This window comes from Rattus norvegicus, chromosome 2 (assembly GCF_036323735.1).
Source record: "Rattus norvegicus strain BN/NHsdMcwi chromosome 2, GRCr8, whole genome shotgun sequence".
Taxonomy (NCBI): Eukaryota; Metazoa; Chordata; class Mammalia; order Rodentia; family Muridae; genus Rattus; species Rattus norvegicus.
In genome coordinates this window covers 177,745,015-177,760,363 of record NC_086020.1, presented here as the reverse complement: position 1 = coordinate 177,760,363, position 15,349 = coordinate 177,745,015, and the positions used below count along the sequence as shown (strand labels likewise).

The following is a 15,349-nucleotide window of genomic DNA, read 5'->3' as shown; positions in this document are numbered from 1 at the left end:
AACAAAGGACTGGATAATCTGAGTTCAGAAAGCTAAATCAAAATTTGAGGTTATATACAATTGAATTTAACTTTAGTTCTATTTCTTTATTAACCTGGAATTTTGAGAGAATTTTCTTTATATTTTGTGTGATGATGCCCTTGCTGGTCTCAAACTACTTGGGTAGACCAGGTTGGCCTCCAAGTTAGAGATCTGCCTGTCTTTGCCTTCTGAGTCCTGGGATTAAAGTCAGTCACTATTACGACCCTCTACCTTCTTCACATGGTCTCTTAAATCTTACTTAAGCTTAACAGCCAGCAAACCCTAAGAATCTTCCTATTTCTGCTTCCCCAGCACTAGGATTACAGGCATGTGACAACACTGCCTATCCTTTTCACATAGGTACTGAGAGTCAAACTCAGGTTTGTATAGTAGCACAACTACTTTAGTGACAGAGACCCCTTACCTATCCCTAAATTCTTTATCTTCAGTTTGATGCCATATCCATCTTAGAATTTTATACTTGAAATTTGGATAACTTGTAGATATGTGGCATATACAGGCAGAGCAATGGTGTTGATTTTTCCAGTTTCTTTTTTTCTTTTTTGTTTTTTAACACAAAGTAAAGGTTTCTCTGTAGCTTTGATTGTCCTGGAATTCACTCTGTATGTCGACTAGGCTGGTCTTGAACTCAGCTCTGCCTGCTTCTGCCTCCCAAGTGATGTGAATAAAGGTGTGGACCACCACTACCTGGCTATTGGTTTTATTAAGCTGTACTGAAGTACAGAAATTATTCAGTGATTCTGTTTTGAAATAGCCTGATTATATGCAATTTGGGTAGCTGGATGATTGTATGGATTCGGGTTCTTAATGTGCTTCTGTTTGTGTGATAAAGACAAGACCAAAAGTAAATTAGGGAAGAAAGTATTTACTTGGCTTATAGGGAAGCCAAGGCAGGAAGTTGGAAGCTGGAACTAAAACAGAGACTGTGGGTGAACTCTGCTTACTGGCTTGCTTGCCATAGTTTTAGTTTATTTTCTTACACAGCCCTCTCATTTCATGAAAATACAGGCCAGTTGTGTTTGATGCATACTTTTAATCCCAGCATCCTGACACAGAAGCAGGTGGATCTCTAGGCTAGCATGGTCTACACTGGGAATTTAATTTAGGACACCCAGTGCTATAAACAGACTCCATCTCAAACAACAACAACAACAAAAAAGGAAGATGTGTGAGGGAGGAGGAGGAGAGAAGGAAAATTTAGGGGCTGGAGAGATGGCTCAGCAATTAAAAAGTGGCTGTTCTTCCAAACATTCTGGGTTCAATTCTAGCACCCACATATTTATTGGCTCACAATAATAAATTGCAGCCCCAGGGTCTCAGAGGAGACTGGGCAAATACATAATACACAGACATAGATGTGGATAAAACTTATGTGTGCATAAAATAAATACTTGTTTGTTTTTAAGAAAATGCCTTAAAGACTTGCCAACAGTCAGAGATATTTTCTCAATTGAGTTTCTTCCCAAATAATTCTAGCTTGTATCAAGTAAACAAAAAATTCAAGTGGCAAGAATCTTTATGCACTGAGCCATTTTGCTAGCTGGAGTTCTTGAATCTTGGAAGTCCTGTTCCTGGTACTAGTATAGGACAATAATATTTCCTTGGAATGTATAGATAGCACTGGCTCATACTTAATTGTGTTTCTTCTTGCAGATTTGAAGAGTGCAAATGATTCAACAGTGCACAGTCCTTTTACAAAGCGCCAGGCATTCACCCCATCATCAACCATGATGGAGGTGTTCCTTCAGGAGAAGCCACCTGCAGTGGCTACCTCGACAGCTGCACCTCCTCCCCCCTCTTCTCCTCTGCCAAGCAAATCCACCTCGGCTCCACAGATGTCTCCGGGGTCTTCGGACAACCAATCCTCCAGCCCTCAGCCGGCTCAACAGAAACTGAAACAGCAAAAGAAGAAAACCTCCTTGACGTCTAAGGTACTTGATCTTTTTAGGGAGGTGCTGTTTTAAGGCAGGGAAGTTATGGGATTTCAGGATAAGATACTCAAAGGGTTTGTTTGTAAATTTAAAGATGAAAGGAATAATTTTATTTCTACAAAAAGATAATTGTATTAAACAGTTAATTTTCCCCCCTGCCTGTTTCATAGATTCCTGCTCTGGCTGTGGAGATGCCTGGCTCAGCAGATATCTCAGGGCTAAATCTGCAGTTTGGGGCATTGCAATTTGGGTCAGAGCCTGTCCTTTCTGATTATGAGTCCACCCCCACCACGAGCGCCTCTTCAAGCCAGGCTCCCAGTAGCCTGTATACCAGCACGGCCAGGTAGAGGAATCATCACCCAGAAGACCTCTTTTGGTAGCTTAGTTTTGTGCTTATTTCTTCACCTCTGGAGGCGCCATATCTCTGACTGGATAAAAGTAGTCAATCATAGCATTTTGTTGTGTGCTTTTAAAGAAATACATTGTTACTAGGATTATCTATGACTTTAAACATTTAGATAAATGCCATTTAGGTACTTCTAGAATGTCTAAGCTGGTTTTTTTTTATGTGTGTATATGCAGACACACACATGCATCTGGAGGCCAGGCGTCAATATCAGATGTCTTTCTCAATCATTCTCCACTTCATTTTCTGAATCAGGATCTCTCACTGAACTTGGAGCTCACTGGACCAATTTGGCTGGCCAGTGAACTCCAGGAAACTCTGTGTCTCCACTCCCTTGGTGTGCTGAGATCATAAATGTCTTCTTAACATACTTTACATAGGTGTTCAAATAAGATCAGACCTTCATTGTTTCATGGCTAGTGCTATACTGACTGAGCCTCTCTGTGATTCCGACAGTTAAAATACAGCCGCCTCTAACCATACCTTGACATCTCCTGCAGTGAAAAGTGCTTTATTTGCTATGGGACTGTCTGTGAGAAGTAAAAATATGAATTCAGAAAAAGAATTACGTAAAATAAAAGCCATAAAAGTAAACGAAAAGAACCTTTTCTGTCTTCTGATAGTTATCAAGGAAAAACATCTTATGTATAGACAATCTTAGAGGAATTTGATAGGGACAAACTTTTTTTCTTAATTACAGGTATCAGACTTTAAATCAAAACCGTTGAGTCATAATTTTTATGTAAAAAATTTTGGATAATAGTTGTAGCTCATGGGAGTGGGGGAAATATGTGAGATAAGAACAGATGCTGTGTTACAGAAACTAGTTCTGATCTGCTATTGGAATAAAATACTTCAGTTAAGAAACTTTAGAAAGACAGGCTGGGTATAGCACTCGAGGTTCAAAGCCAACCAGGGCTAGTGACAACCTGACCTAAAAGGGGATGCTGGAGAAATAACCTGGTGGTTAAATTCTCTTGTTAACCATGTAGACAACTTGATTTTCAGTGTCCACATATTAGTTTACAACCATCAATAATCCAGGTTTCAGGATGCACATGATACATAGTCATGCATGTGAACAAAATGCTGGCATACATAAATCTAAGAAGGTTTTGTTTTTTCAAGACTGAATTTCACTGTGTAGCCCTGCCTGTCCTAAACCTCACTTTGTAGACCAAGGTGGCCTCAATTCACCACTGCCAAGCTAAGAATATCTTTGAAGCATAATTTAAAAAATATATGTTTTTCCCCCCTTTGTGAAATCCTACCAGTATGTTTGATAAATGTGGTCAGTAGATCCTAGAACAATTTCCTAAAATGAGATTGATCAAAAGATGACTTTTCTTGTCCCCAGGTTTTATGGTATGATGTGTAGGGGTGTACTGAGTGCTTCAGCTTCCCAAGTGCCTGATTTTGGAAATTTCCTCTTGTATTTCATAAGTTATATAAGTACAATGTGGCTGTCTTCAGACACACCAGAAGAGGACATCAGATCTCATTACAGATGGTTGTGAGCCACGATATGCTGCTGGGATTTGAACTCAGAACCTCTTGAATAGTAGTCAGTGCTCTTAACCACTGAGCCATCTCTCCAGCCCACAGTCAGTGTTCTTAACCACTGAACTCTTAACTCTCCAGCCCCATAAGTTAATTAATTGAAATTATTTTATTCCAATTGATCATCATGATTTCTTAAGATTTTCCCTTTGATTTTCCACAGTGAGTCTTCATCTACAGTTTCATCTAATCAGAGTCAGGAGTCTGGTTATCAGAGTGGCCCAATTCAGTCGACAACTTATACCTCCCAAAATAATGCTCAGGGCCCTCTATATGAACAGAGATCCACACAGACACGGCGGTATCCCAGCTCCATCTCTTCATCACCCCAAAAGGACCTGACTCAGGCTAAGGTAGTAACTTCATGATTCCCTGGGCCTTGGTTAACAAAGTAGTGGGTAAAAGTCCCTCTAATATTATTGTTTCACTTTTCTGGAAATGGTGCTACAGTCTTGGAGGTGCCGACTGAGATGCTGACAAAAGCACATTTCTGTGATTGGTAAACTAAAGGTTATTTTCAGCAAATGTGGAGGATCCTCAAGAGTCCGAACATTTCTCTTTGCAATAAAGATTTGTTGGTTATGGCAAAAAACTGTCTCAAATACCTGTCCTTTCCTTGTGGAAGATCTGATTGCTGAACTTCAGGGTGTATATATATATATATATATTAGTAAATCTTCCTTACTCTGGTAAAGGGTAGATAATCTATACCTAAGATGGTTTGAAGTACCTGTCTAGCAGGAAGGGTCTTAAGAATTGTTTTAAGTTATTGTGTGGGGGTAGTGTCTGTGTGCACATGAGTGCTGGTGCCCTAAGAAGAAGCCAGAACCATTAGAATCCCTGGAGCAGAGTTACAAGTGGTTGTGAGCTATCTTATATATGCGCTAGGAATTGAACTGAGGTTCTCCGTGTGGGTAATCCAGGCTCTTAACAGTTGGGCTATCTTGCAGGTTCCCTAAAATATATTTGACCAAAATTAAGTGACTGATAATATCTCTTACAAGCTTGTCTGTTCTTGCTTTTTTTTTTTTTTTTTTTGCTCCAGAATGGTTTCAGCTCTGTGCAGGCCACGCAGTTACAGACCACGCAATCTGTTGAAGGTAAGTGTTTTCCAGGCTTTTTCTTCTTGGTTTTAATAGGTTTCTTCAATGTTGATAAAGGGTTGTTGTTTGCCTTTTGTAAGGTAGAATCCTGTTGTGTAAACCAACCTGGCCTCAAATTCACAAGATATTTGCCCATTTCTGCCTCCTAAGTGTTGCAATTAAAGACATGTGCCACTGCGCTCCGCTGTGTGCGTGCATGTGTGTTCTGTTTTACTGTTATGTGTACATATGTACCACATGAGTACCTGGTGCTTGAGGAAGCCAGAAGAGAAGAACATTAGGCACCTTGAAACTTGTGGTATATACAAGTCTGACCTGCCATGTCAGTGCTAGGAATTGAACCTGGATCCTAAGGAAGAGCAGCCCTTGTTAACTTCTGGGCTATTAGTTTATAAAGACTCTTGCTGTAACAAAAACTGACCTTGAATACTTTTAACTCAACCTTACAAATGCTGGGATCATAGTCAATATACCACAGTAGTCAGCTTTCATCTTCTCTGTCTTTAGAGGTTATTGTTTTGTTTTTTTATGAGTATGGGTGTTGGTCTGTGTGAGTACCAAGTGCCTGGTGCCTGTGAGGGTCAGAAGAGGAAGTCACATACCCTGAAACTGGTTGCAGATGTGGGTTGTTGGAAATTTGGGTCCCCTGGAAGAATTGAGTGCGCTTTACTGCTGAGCCATCTGTCTAGCCCCATATTTTTTTTTTAAATTACATCTATTTATTTTTAAGTACATTGCTGTTTTGCCTGAATTTATATCTATAGAAAGATGCCAAATCCTCTGGGAACTGGAGATACACAAATCCCATGCAGGTGCTGGGAATCAAACTCAGATCCTCTGGAAGACCAGCCCTTGCTCTTAACTGCTAAGCCATCTCCAGCCGTATTTGTTTGTTTGAAACACATGTTCATGCTGTCACCACAGCTCATCTGAAAAATCACAGTGATTGTTCTGTGTTAGCTTCCCATGAGCTAGATTATAGGAATGAACTAACATATATAAGTTCTCTGTTTTAGTTAAGATTTTTAAATTTAAGGAGTTTTGTTTGTTTTTCGTATTGTGAGTACAAGCATGTTCATGCTACAGCACTCATGGATATCAAAAAAAAAAAAAAAAACGTTCAGGAGTCTGTTCTCATTCTCTACTGGGATTTTGGAATCCGACTCAAAGTCATCAATCAGTTGGTTTATGTGGTAATAGGAATGGAACCCAGGGCTTTTGATATAAGCAGTCTACCATGAGCTGTCTCTGTAGTCCAGAAAAGAGTTGTGCTTAACATTTTAACTCCCACTTTTCTTTTTTCTTTTCAAGTAGTTGAGGGTTTTTTGGTTTTTTTTTTTCCTTCTTTACTCATAGACATTCTGTTTTCTGATAAAGGAAATGTTTTCCTATTTTCAGGTGCTACAGGCTCTGCAGTGAAATCTGAATCACCTTCCACTTCTAGTATACCCTCTCTCAATGAAACAGTACCTGCAGCTTCCTTACTGACGACAGCCAGTCAGCATTCATCCTCCTTAAGTGGCTTGAGCCATAGTGAGGAGATTCCAAATACCACCACCACACAACATAGCAGGTGACTGGGTGTGAGGATTTAGTTGGGATTGTGAGTTTCAGTAACAGAGCCTTCTGGTCTGGTCTTCATCACTCTACCTGTTGGGAGACTACATTAGCCCTGCTTTCGTGGGAAGTGATGACAAAGGAGACTTACTTTCTGCTTTTAGAATCTGCTCTAGCCATTGTACATGTCAATGTGATCTCAGATTTTTTTTCCCCCCGGAGCTGAGGACCAAACCCAGGGCCTTGCGCTTGCTAGGCAAGCACTCTACCACTGAGTTAAATCCCCAACTCAGACTTCTTGTTTGTTTTCTGCTTTTGTTTTTCTTTGTGTGTGTGTGTTTCCTTATTGGAATTCCAGGTCGGGTAAAACCATGACATTATGTTAAATGGCTAATGGCAACCTTTTCTCCCCCTCTAGTGCATTATCTACACAGCAGAATACCCTTTCTTCATCAACATCTTCTGGGCGTACTTCAACATCTACTCTTTTGGTAAGTATGATGCTTGAGAGGTAGTGTAGTTCATGGTTTATATTTTTGAAGTTCCCCTTGCCTTTGCATCTGCCTCTCTAGTGTTGGGGTTACATGCATTTAACACACCTGGCTCTCCCAGTAACAAGTTCTTGACATTTTCTTTATGACTCAACTGAGTTTTTAGGAAAAGGAGTAAAAGAGTCCAGAAGTTTTGTACATGTGGAGCATAACTAAAAGTCTACTTTTTCCTCTTTATAGAAAATAGACAGGGGCCTCATTTCCTCTGTTAAATGCAGAGGTCTACTCCTACAATAAAGTTCCAGGATTTTGGATGCAGAGGCAGGCAGATCTCTTGAGTTCAGGTCCAGCCTGGTCTACAGAGTGAGTTCCAGGACAGCCAGGAATACACAGAGAAACCCTGTCTCTAAAAAGGGGGGGGGGGGGAGATATTAGCTCAGTGATAGAGTGCATCATTAACAGTCATAAGGACCTCAATTAAATTCCTACAAAAGTTGTGTCTTTTAACTGGTATAATTATTTCTGTTCTTATCCTGGGAAATGCTTAATATAAATAAGTCTTTAAAATAATAGGAAGCAGAATATCTTTCTGAAAGTGGTGTCTAGATGAATTACTTTGTGCTTGTAGCTCCTCTTTTGAGGAATTAAGCTAGGGTTACTTAGGGAAGGGCGTTCAGTTTATGTGAGCCCAGGAAAAGCTGTGAAGGCTAAAGCTTTCTTAGGAATCTCGTTCCAAAACAACAAAATTTTAGTTTTAAAGTTAATACTTTCTTCCAGCTTATATTTTAGTCTTATAAGTTAACTAGTGAAGCAAAGTGTGAAAAAGAAGGCTGTGATACACTTTATAGTTCTAAGCTCTTCCCCACTTACTAATCAACATCATTGGTCCCTATGGAATTTGTCCCCACCCACTTTGCTGTTTTTCTGAACCAAGTGATAATGGTCTGTGGGCAGTTGTAGCTAGAGATTTTCTTTTATCCTGGCAGAGGGAATTCTGGTACCCTAGGTTATTTTTTTTAATTTCAGATTTGATGAGGTCAGAGATAGCTTATCTTCTCTAACCTGTTGCTAATCGTTGTCTCCTTTATCTTCTACTGCCCCCTTTTGAAGCATACAAGTGTGGAGAGTGAAGCGAATCTGCATTCTTCCTCCAGCACTTTCTCTACCACGTCCAGCACTGTCTCTGCACCTCCCCCAGTGGTCAGTGTCTCCTCCAGTCTGAATAGTGGCAGTAGCCTGGGCCTTAGCCTGGGCAGCAACTCTACTGTCACAGCCTCAACTCGAAGCTCAGTTGCTACAACTTCAGGTAGCTTTGCCTACCTAGGTGGGTGGCATTCTTGTGGGATGGAGGAGATAGTAAATTGTATAACCGTATGAAAATGTTCTCTTTCAGGAAAAGCTCCTCCCAACCTTCCTCCTGGAGTCCCGCCATTGTTGCCTAATCCATATATTATGGCTCCAGGGCTGTTACATGCCTACCCGGTAAGTGGGACTGAAGGTTCTTCTCCACCAAGTGAGGATGGTGTGACTCTTCTTTATAGTTCTGGATTCAGATGGAAGACAATAATTAAAGCAGAATAAATGAATGATACTCACATGTGGGCAAACAGGTTTTAAATTATCGTGTGTGTGTGTACACCTGTTATGTGCTAAGATCAGATCAGAAGAAACTGGACTTTCCTTTTCACCTTTATTCAGGTTCCAGTTTAGCTTGCATCATTTGGTGGCACACACCTTACCTGCTAAGCTATATCACTAGCCAAAAAGAGCAACAGGGTTTGTGTGTTGTTTGCTTTTCTGTATCTGGGGTTTTTATTTGTTTGTTTACATGTATGCCATATACACTGTAGTATACCTGGTGCCTGTTGAGGCCAGCATTGGATCCTCTGGAACTTGAGTTACAGAAAGTTGTAGACACCCCCCCAATGTGGGTGCTGGAAATCAAATGTGGGTCCTATGGAAGAGCAGCCAGTGAGTGCTCTTGAAACACTCTCCAGGTTCCACCCTTCAAAATGAAATAGTTTTTGTAGAGGAAGGACTAACTTAGACAGAGCCCTTTGCTGAGTATTTATTCTGTGTGAATAATGATCTGGATCTTGAGCATCAGAGGCCAGAGTATGTAGTTTCTTGGTTGTTTTTTATATTGCTTTTGCTTCTTCTATCTCTCTGGATCTCTGCCTTTTCTGACTTATTTAGATCTCAAATCAAGAACTACTTTAAATGTGGGTATTCAATACCCACCAAAATGAAAAATACTTAAAAATTCTGTTTAAAACACCTATTTTTGCTAGGTGTATTGTCAAATGCCCTTAATCCTGGTACTTAGGAACCAGAGGCAGGTACAGACCTGTCTCTGTGTAGTTTGAGCCTGGTCTGAGCTACAGAGAAAACTCAAGGACAGCCAGAGCTACATTTGAAGATAAAATGAGAAAAGTAAATTAAAATTCTTTTTTCAATTTCTTCGGCCAGGTGTGGTGACATTGTGTTTAATCCCAGCACTTTGGAGGCAGTGGCAAGTTGATCTTTTGAGTTCAAGGTCAGCTTGGTCACCCTACTGTATTTTAAGCCAGCTAGTACTATACAATGAGACCTTATCTCAAAACAACAAAATAAAAAAGCCACCTATTCTTAGCCTAGGGAAGAAGTTTAGATAAAAGATAAATGAACTGTCCAAATTGCACTCTTAACTTTTTTATCTTTTGAGTTGGGGTCTTGTTTAAGGGCAGGAGCCTCTGGGGCCTGCCTTTTTGTTTTGTTTTGGCTGCCCTTTTATTAATTGGCAGTTTCATACATATCTAATATTTTGATCATAACCACCTTTTCATTCTTGTTCTCCTCTCATTCCTTCTTTAACTTCCCTTCTTCCTAACACTTCCCCCTTCCTACTTTTTTTTTTTTTTATTTAACATTCTGCCTGCGTTATGAATATGTACCATGTGAAGGTAGATAGGTATGGAGGTCAGAAGAGAGCACTGAACTTAGAACTAAATTACTCATGGTAATGAGTTGTCTTGCAGGCTCTGGCAACTGAACTACATCTTTTTCAAGAACAAGTGCTCCTAATCACTGAGCCTCACATTGCATACTTTTTTTAAAAAATATATTTCCATGTTTATGAGTATTTTGTCTGTGTACTATATGTGTGTACTTGGTCCCCCTGGTGGGCAGAAAAAGAGCATTGGATTCCCTCAAACTGGAGTTACAGATGGGTGTACACCATCTTGTGGATGCTGCGACTCAAACCTGCTTCCTCTGGAAGAGCAGCCAGTGCTCATAACTGTTGATCCATCCTGCTAGCCCTCACATTGAGTACTTTATAACAGTAACACTTTGTACCTAGAAATATGGGAAAATAAGAATAAAATGTGAATCCTTCAAATTTCAACCGAGATTTTAAAAACTGCAAGAGACAGTGACTGCTCAGTAGAAATTAAAGCCTCTTTTTCATGTACTTGAATCTACCCATTCTCCCCTACAGGTGCTCTGATGTCAGCCTAGTCTTTATATAGTATGTGGCTTAAGGAACGCTTTAGGACCTTTTGTGAGGCATTTAATCTCTTTGTGCTTTATTACTTCCCACTTAAAACAGAAGGGAATAATCTGCCTTGCTCTGACAATGAGGATATATGTTCTTTATCTTGCCTTTTGTTCCCATCATGACTAGTTCTCATTAATGTTTTCTTGCAGCCACAAGTATATGGTTATGATGATTTACAGATGCTCCAGACAAGATTTCCATTGGTAAGTATGTGGAATAGAAATTTGGAAAAGAACATTAAATTGAGGGATTGGGGTAGGCGCATTGAGGCAGGGTTTCACTGTGTAGCCTTGGCTGTCTTTGAACTCTGTAGATTAGGCTGACCTCAAACTCACAGAAATTCATCTCTGCCTCATCAATGCTGGGATTAATGGTATGTGCCACCACCTCCAGGCAAAAACATTAAAGTTAATGTTGAAATCAGTTGTGGCTCATGCTTGTAATCCCAGCAGTTAAGAAGTGGAGGCAGAAGACCAAGAGTTCAGAACATGCCTCAGTTATATAGTGAGTTCAAGACCAGTAACTCCTTTCTTTCGGGGGGGGGGGGGAATAAACAAAATTGACGAAGGATTCTCAGATCATTGTCACAAACCTAGTTGTTTCTCTGTCTCTCAGTCTATTGTCCCCCCTCCCCCCATATACTTTATTATATACATTTATACTGGGAATTGAATCAGGGTACCAAAACACTTGTGACATAAGCTGCAGCTCAAGTGGACTAATAAAACTGTTAACATGCTTCCTATCAACATCAATTTTCTGTTCTGTTTTATTATTATTATTATTTGAGACCCTTATGGTTGAACCTAGGACTTCATGCATGGTAGGTAGGTACTCAACTGCTGAACTGAATTCCTATCCTTTTTTTTGAATAGTTGGAGAGGTATCTCACCATGCTTTCAGGCTAGCCCCAAACTACTGGACCTCATATTTTCCTGCTTCAATTTCCTAAGTATCTAGGACTACAGTCATTTATAGTGATAATGTGTTATAGCATGGAGTGTTGGGGGGGGGGGTTAATTATAGGTAAAGGTCCTTGTTTTGCTTGTTTGCTTGAGTTGGTGATCTTTTTATGTAATCCTAGCTATGTATACTGAGTACTAGGATCAAAGGCATGTGCACCACTTCCAACTTCTCTGGTTTTTCCTAATTTTTTTCTCTGACTCTCTTCTTTACTGATGAGTTCCCCTGAATCCCCAAAATGGTGTGCTTTCACTTTATTCTTAATATGGTGATTTTGACAATATTAACAGGAGTAATTTGAATTAATGGGAGCTCTAGTCAGCTTATTCGGATAGTAACGATATTTTTAATATCTTAAGGGTTTTTTATTTGTTTGGTTGGTTTGGTTTTAAAGACAGGGTTTCTATGTGTTTCTCTCTACCTGTCCTGGAACTCCATTTGTAGACCATGCTGGCCTCATCTGCCTACCTCTGCCTCCTGAGTACTGGAAATAAAGGAATGGGTCACAGTACCTGGCCAGTCTTCAGACTTACGTAGTGTCAGTGGTCAGACCTACCTCCTGCATTTTAGGCAGACGTTATACTTCAGAGCTTTTGGTTTCACTAAATTGCTTAAGCTGGCACTGAACTCATTTTTTTTATCTTAGGGTGGCCTAAACTTGGTAGTAGATTTCAGGCCACCGTCAACAGGACCAGCTTATGTTGTATTGATACAGAATCTCATTAGGCTATATCTGGCCTTGGTGATTGTCCTGCTTCAACCTTCAAAATCTTAAAAATAATGGGAGTACCACCACACACAGCTTTTGTTGTTTTGAGACAGGAGCTGTGTGTGGTGGCACATGCCTTTAATCCCACTATTCAGTCTACATAGCCATAACTGTGTATCCTTGGCTAGCCTAGGATTTGCCATGTAGACTATCCTAGTCTCAAAGATCCACCGGCCTCTGTCTCCCATACAGTACATATGCCTGCAGGTGGCAGAAGAGGATATTGAGTTACCTTGTTTTATCACTTTGCCCACCCATCCACAAACCTTACTGGCTGTGCTGGAGGCATGCCCAATGGTCATACCCACCTTTTTACATAGATGCCGGAGATCAAAGTAGTAAGCACTCTCACCTACTGAGTCAGTCTCCGCACTCAGCTTCCTAAGCACATCAGGAGAAAAGAACCTGTTTTCTCAAAACTAGCTGGGAAGATGTATATAAGATTAAACCTTGTTGGTTCTGCTAGACCCTAATGAACATATCTGTAGACCTTGTCTGACTCTACTCACAACAGGCCAAGGGACAGCGTATATAATATTAATTGGAGTTCATAGCGGTTCTAAGCTTTTAAATCAGTAACTGGGTAATTTACAATAACCCAGTAATCTCATGCTTCTCATCTTTGAGTGAGTGGAATTTAATCTCTGCTCTTTTATTTTGATTCTAGGATTACTACAGTATCCCGTTTCCCACACCCACCACTCCACTTACTGGGAGGGATGGTAGCCTGGCCAGCAACCCTTACTCTGGTAGGATTGGGTTAGAGATGAATACAGGGAAATGGGGGTTGGAGGTAGAGACATGATTATCAAAAAGGGTTCCATAATTGAGATTTTTGACAGAATTCTGAATTTTTCTCCTTCCCACTCCCTATTATTATGGGGAGGACAATATTATTATTTCATAATTCCATTATAGAAATGTGCCTGTGCCATCTTTTTATATTATCACTTTCTATTGACTTGTTTCCAGGCATTGTAGTTCTGGATATTGAATGCAGGTTTTTCACCATGCTAAACATAAGCTCTAGTACTGAACTAGACTCCTAGTTTTGATGGTTTTTTTGCTTGTTTTTTTGGCTAGTCCACCATTTCCCTGGAAGTGTGATTGAATAGTTTTTGTGAGGTGTTGGTTGGTTGGGTTTTTTTTTTGTGGGGGGGGATTTCAAGACAGGGTTTCTTTGTATAGCCTTCACTATCCTAGAATTGACTCTGTAGACCAGGCTAACCTCGAATGCAGAGATTCGCCTGCCTCTGAATGATGGGTTTAAAGGTGTGTGCAGCCACCCCTACCTGGCTGATTTTTGCGATTGATCGGTCATTATCTTTTCATTTTTCCTCAACAATTGTTGTACTTCAAGCTTTCGAGAAACAAGGGTGGGATGGAGATGAAAGAAAACAAGTTGGCAGAGGAACATTAGGAGGTTTCATTCTGGGAGCCTCTTTGCACATTATAGCATGTACAGCTAGCCCTTCTTTTCATAGGCGACCTCACCAAGTTCGGCCGCGGGGATGCCTCCTCCCCAGCCCCAGCCACAACCTTGGCCCAACCCCAACAGAACCAGACGCAGACTCACCACACCACGCAGCAGACATTCCTGAACCCGGCGCTGCCTCCTGGCTATAGTTACACCAGCCTGCCATACTACACAGGGGTCCCGGGCCTCCCCAGCACCTTCCAGTATGGGCCTGCTGTGTTCCCTGTGAGTAACTGACTGGTTGTGGTCTCCTTGTTATAAAGGATCCCAATTCTGGACACCATCCTAGTTGCTTTCACCGCGCATGACTCCTTAGAAATAAATGAGGATAACCTGTATATAACTCGTATCTTTGACCATTTCTGGCCTGGGAAGAAAGGATATAAGGATTTTTAATTAGAACAAGAATTGTCTGATTGTAGACTTATCCAAAAGAGGACTGTGATACTGTGTGTCTTTGCTAACCCCTTCTTTCCTTATAACCATTGTCTTTAAACCACTCTACCTTTTTGATTTCTTGGGTCAATTCTGAAAATATTAGTGTATCGATTACTTCTTTGTTATTTTAAAATACTATGACTAAGAGCAACTCACAGTAGAAAGTTGATGTTTGGCTTACAGGTTGAAGGGGAGAGCCCATAATGGTGAGGTGCCAGGAGCAGGAAGTAGTAGAGAGATGAGGAATGTTGGGCAGGGCTACAAACCCTCAAATCCTTTCCGACTGATGTACTTCCTCCAGCAAGGCTCCATCTCCTAAAGGTTCCAAAATCTCAAGGAATGAGGGGTCAGATATTAAAATATGAGCATGTGCGGGTGGTGGGCATTTTCTCATTCATCTATCAGGAAGATTCCCATTTCACTGTTCAATCTGTGACTGACCTATGTTACAATAGATATCTACCTAAATGTTCAGTCTTTGGAGTAGGACGAGTGAGACAGATGCTATCTGTTGCTGGGTCATTCCCTTTCTGTCCTTTTTGCTCTTCAGGTGGCTCCTACCTCTTCCAAGCAGCATGGTGTGAATGTCAGTGTGAATGCCTCGGCCACCCCTTTCCAACAACCAAGTGGATATGGGTCTCATGGATACAACACTGGTAAGTTCCCTTTGACCTTTGCTCAGTGGTCTATGTGGGATATTAGCAGGTGGGACAAGACCCACTTGAAAGTGTCAGTAAGGATATGACAGTAACTCTTGACATACAATGCCATTGTTTGGCTGGTTTAGGTGTCTAAGAAGAGTTTGGCTAGGACTTGTATCCGCTATTCACAGTGGGAATGTTCAAAAGGTTTGTGTTGGCTGATCTGAGTTTGAGAAATAAAGCAAGGATCCCAGGTTTCTCTGAAATGACAGTGAGGAAAAATGGTAGTATGCATGGCACTGAGAGTTGAAGAGTACTGAAGAGAAGAGATCAGATATATTCCTAACTAACAGACCATACACAATAAGTTTGGCATAAATGTGTTTGTATCACTAATTTTGTTGTATGACCCCCTTTTTAATTCTCTAGCTAG

The 15,349-nt window shown here is 40.7% G+C and overlaps 1 protein-coding gene across 50 annotated transcripts in view; it reads left to right on the top strand.

Moving 5' to 3' along the window:
• The window catches only part of Ubap2l (ubiquitin associated protein 2-like), a 55,369-nt gene that overhangs the window by 31,383 nt on the left and 8,637 nt on the right, over window positions 1-15,349 (top strand). For 49 of the 50 annotated variants that reach the window (NM_001024798.2, XM_063282147.1, XM_063282140.1 and 46 more), the window contains 12 exons: window positions 1,696-1,973; window positions 2,144-2,316; window positions 4,103-4,292; window positions 4,985-5,039; window positions 6,441-6,615; window positions 7,018-7,090; window positions 8,201-8,396; window positions 8,484-8,572; window positions 10,778-10,831; window positions 13,028-13,109; window positions 13,845-14,062; window positions 14,826-14,931. In NM_001024798.2, the coding sequence (NP_001019969.2) occupies window positions 1,696-1,973; window positions 2,144-2,316; window positions 4,103-4,292; window positions 4,985-5,039; window positions 6,441-6,615; window positions 7,018-7,090; window positions 8,201-8,396; window positions 8,484-8,572; window positions 10,778-10,831; window positions 13,028-13,109; window positions 13,845-14,062; window positions 14,826-14,931 (1,689 nt within the window). Of the gene's footprint in view, window positions 1-1,695; window positions 1,974-2,143; window positions 2,516-4,102; window positions 4,293-4,984; window positions 5,040-6,440; window positions 6,616-7,017; window positions 7,091-8,200; window positions 8,397-8,483; window positions 8,573-10,777; window positions 10,832-13,027; window positions 13,110-13,844; window positions 14,063-14,825; window positions 14,932-15,349 lie in introns of those variants that run through there. The other variant, XM_063282166.1, reaches the window with a different exon arrangement.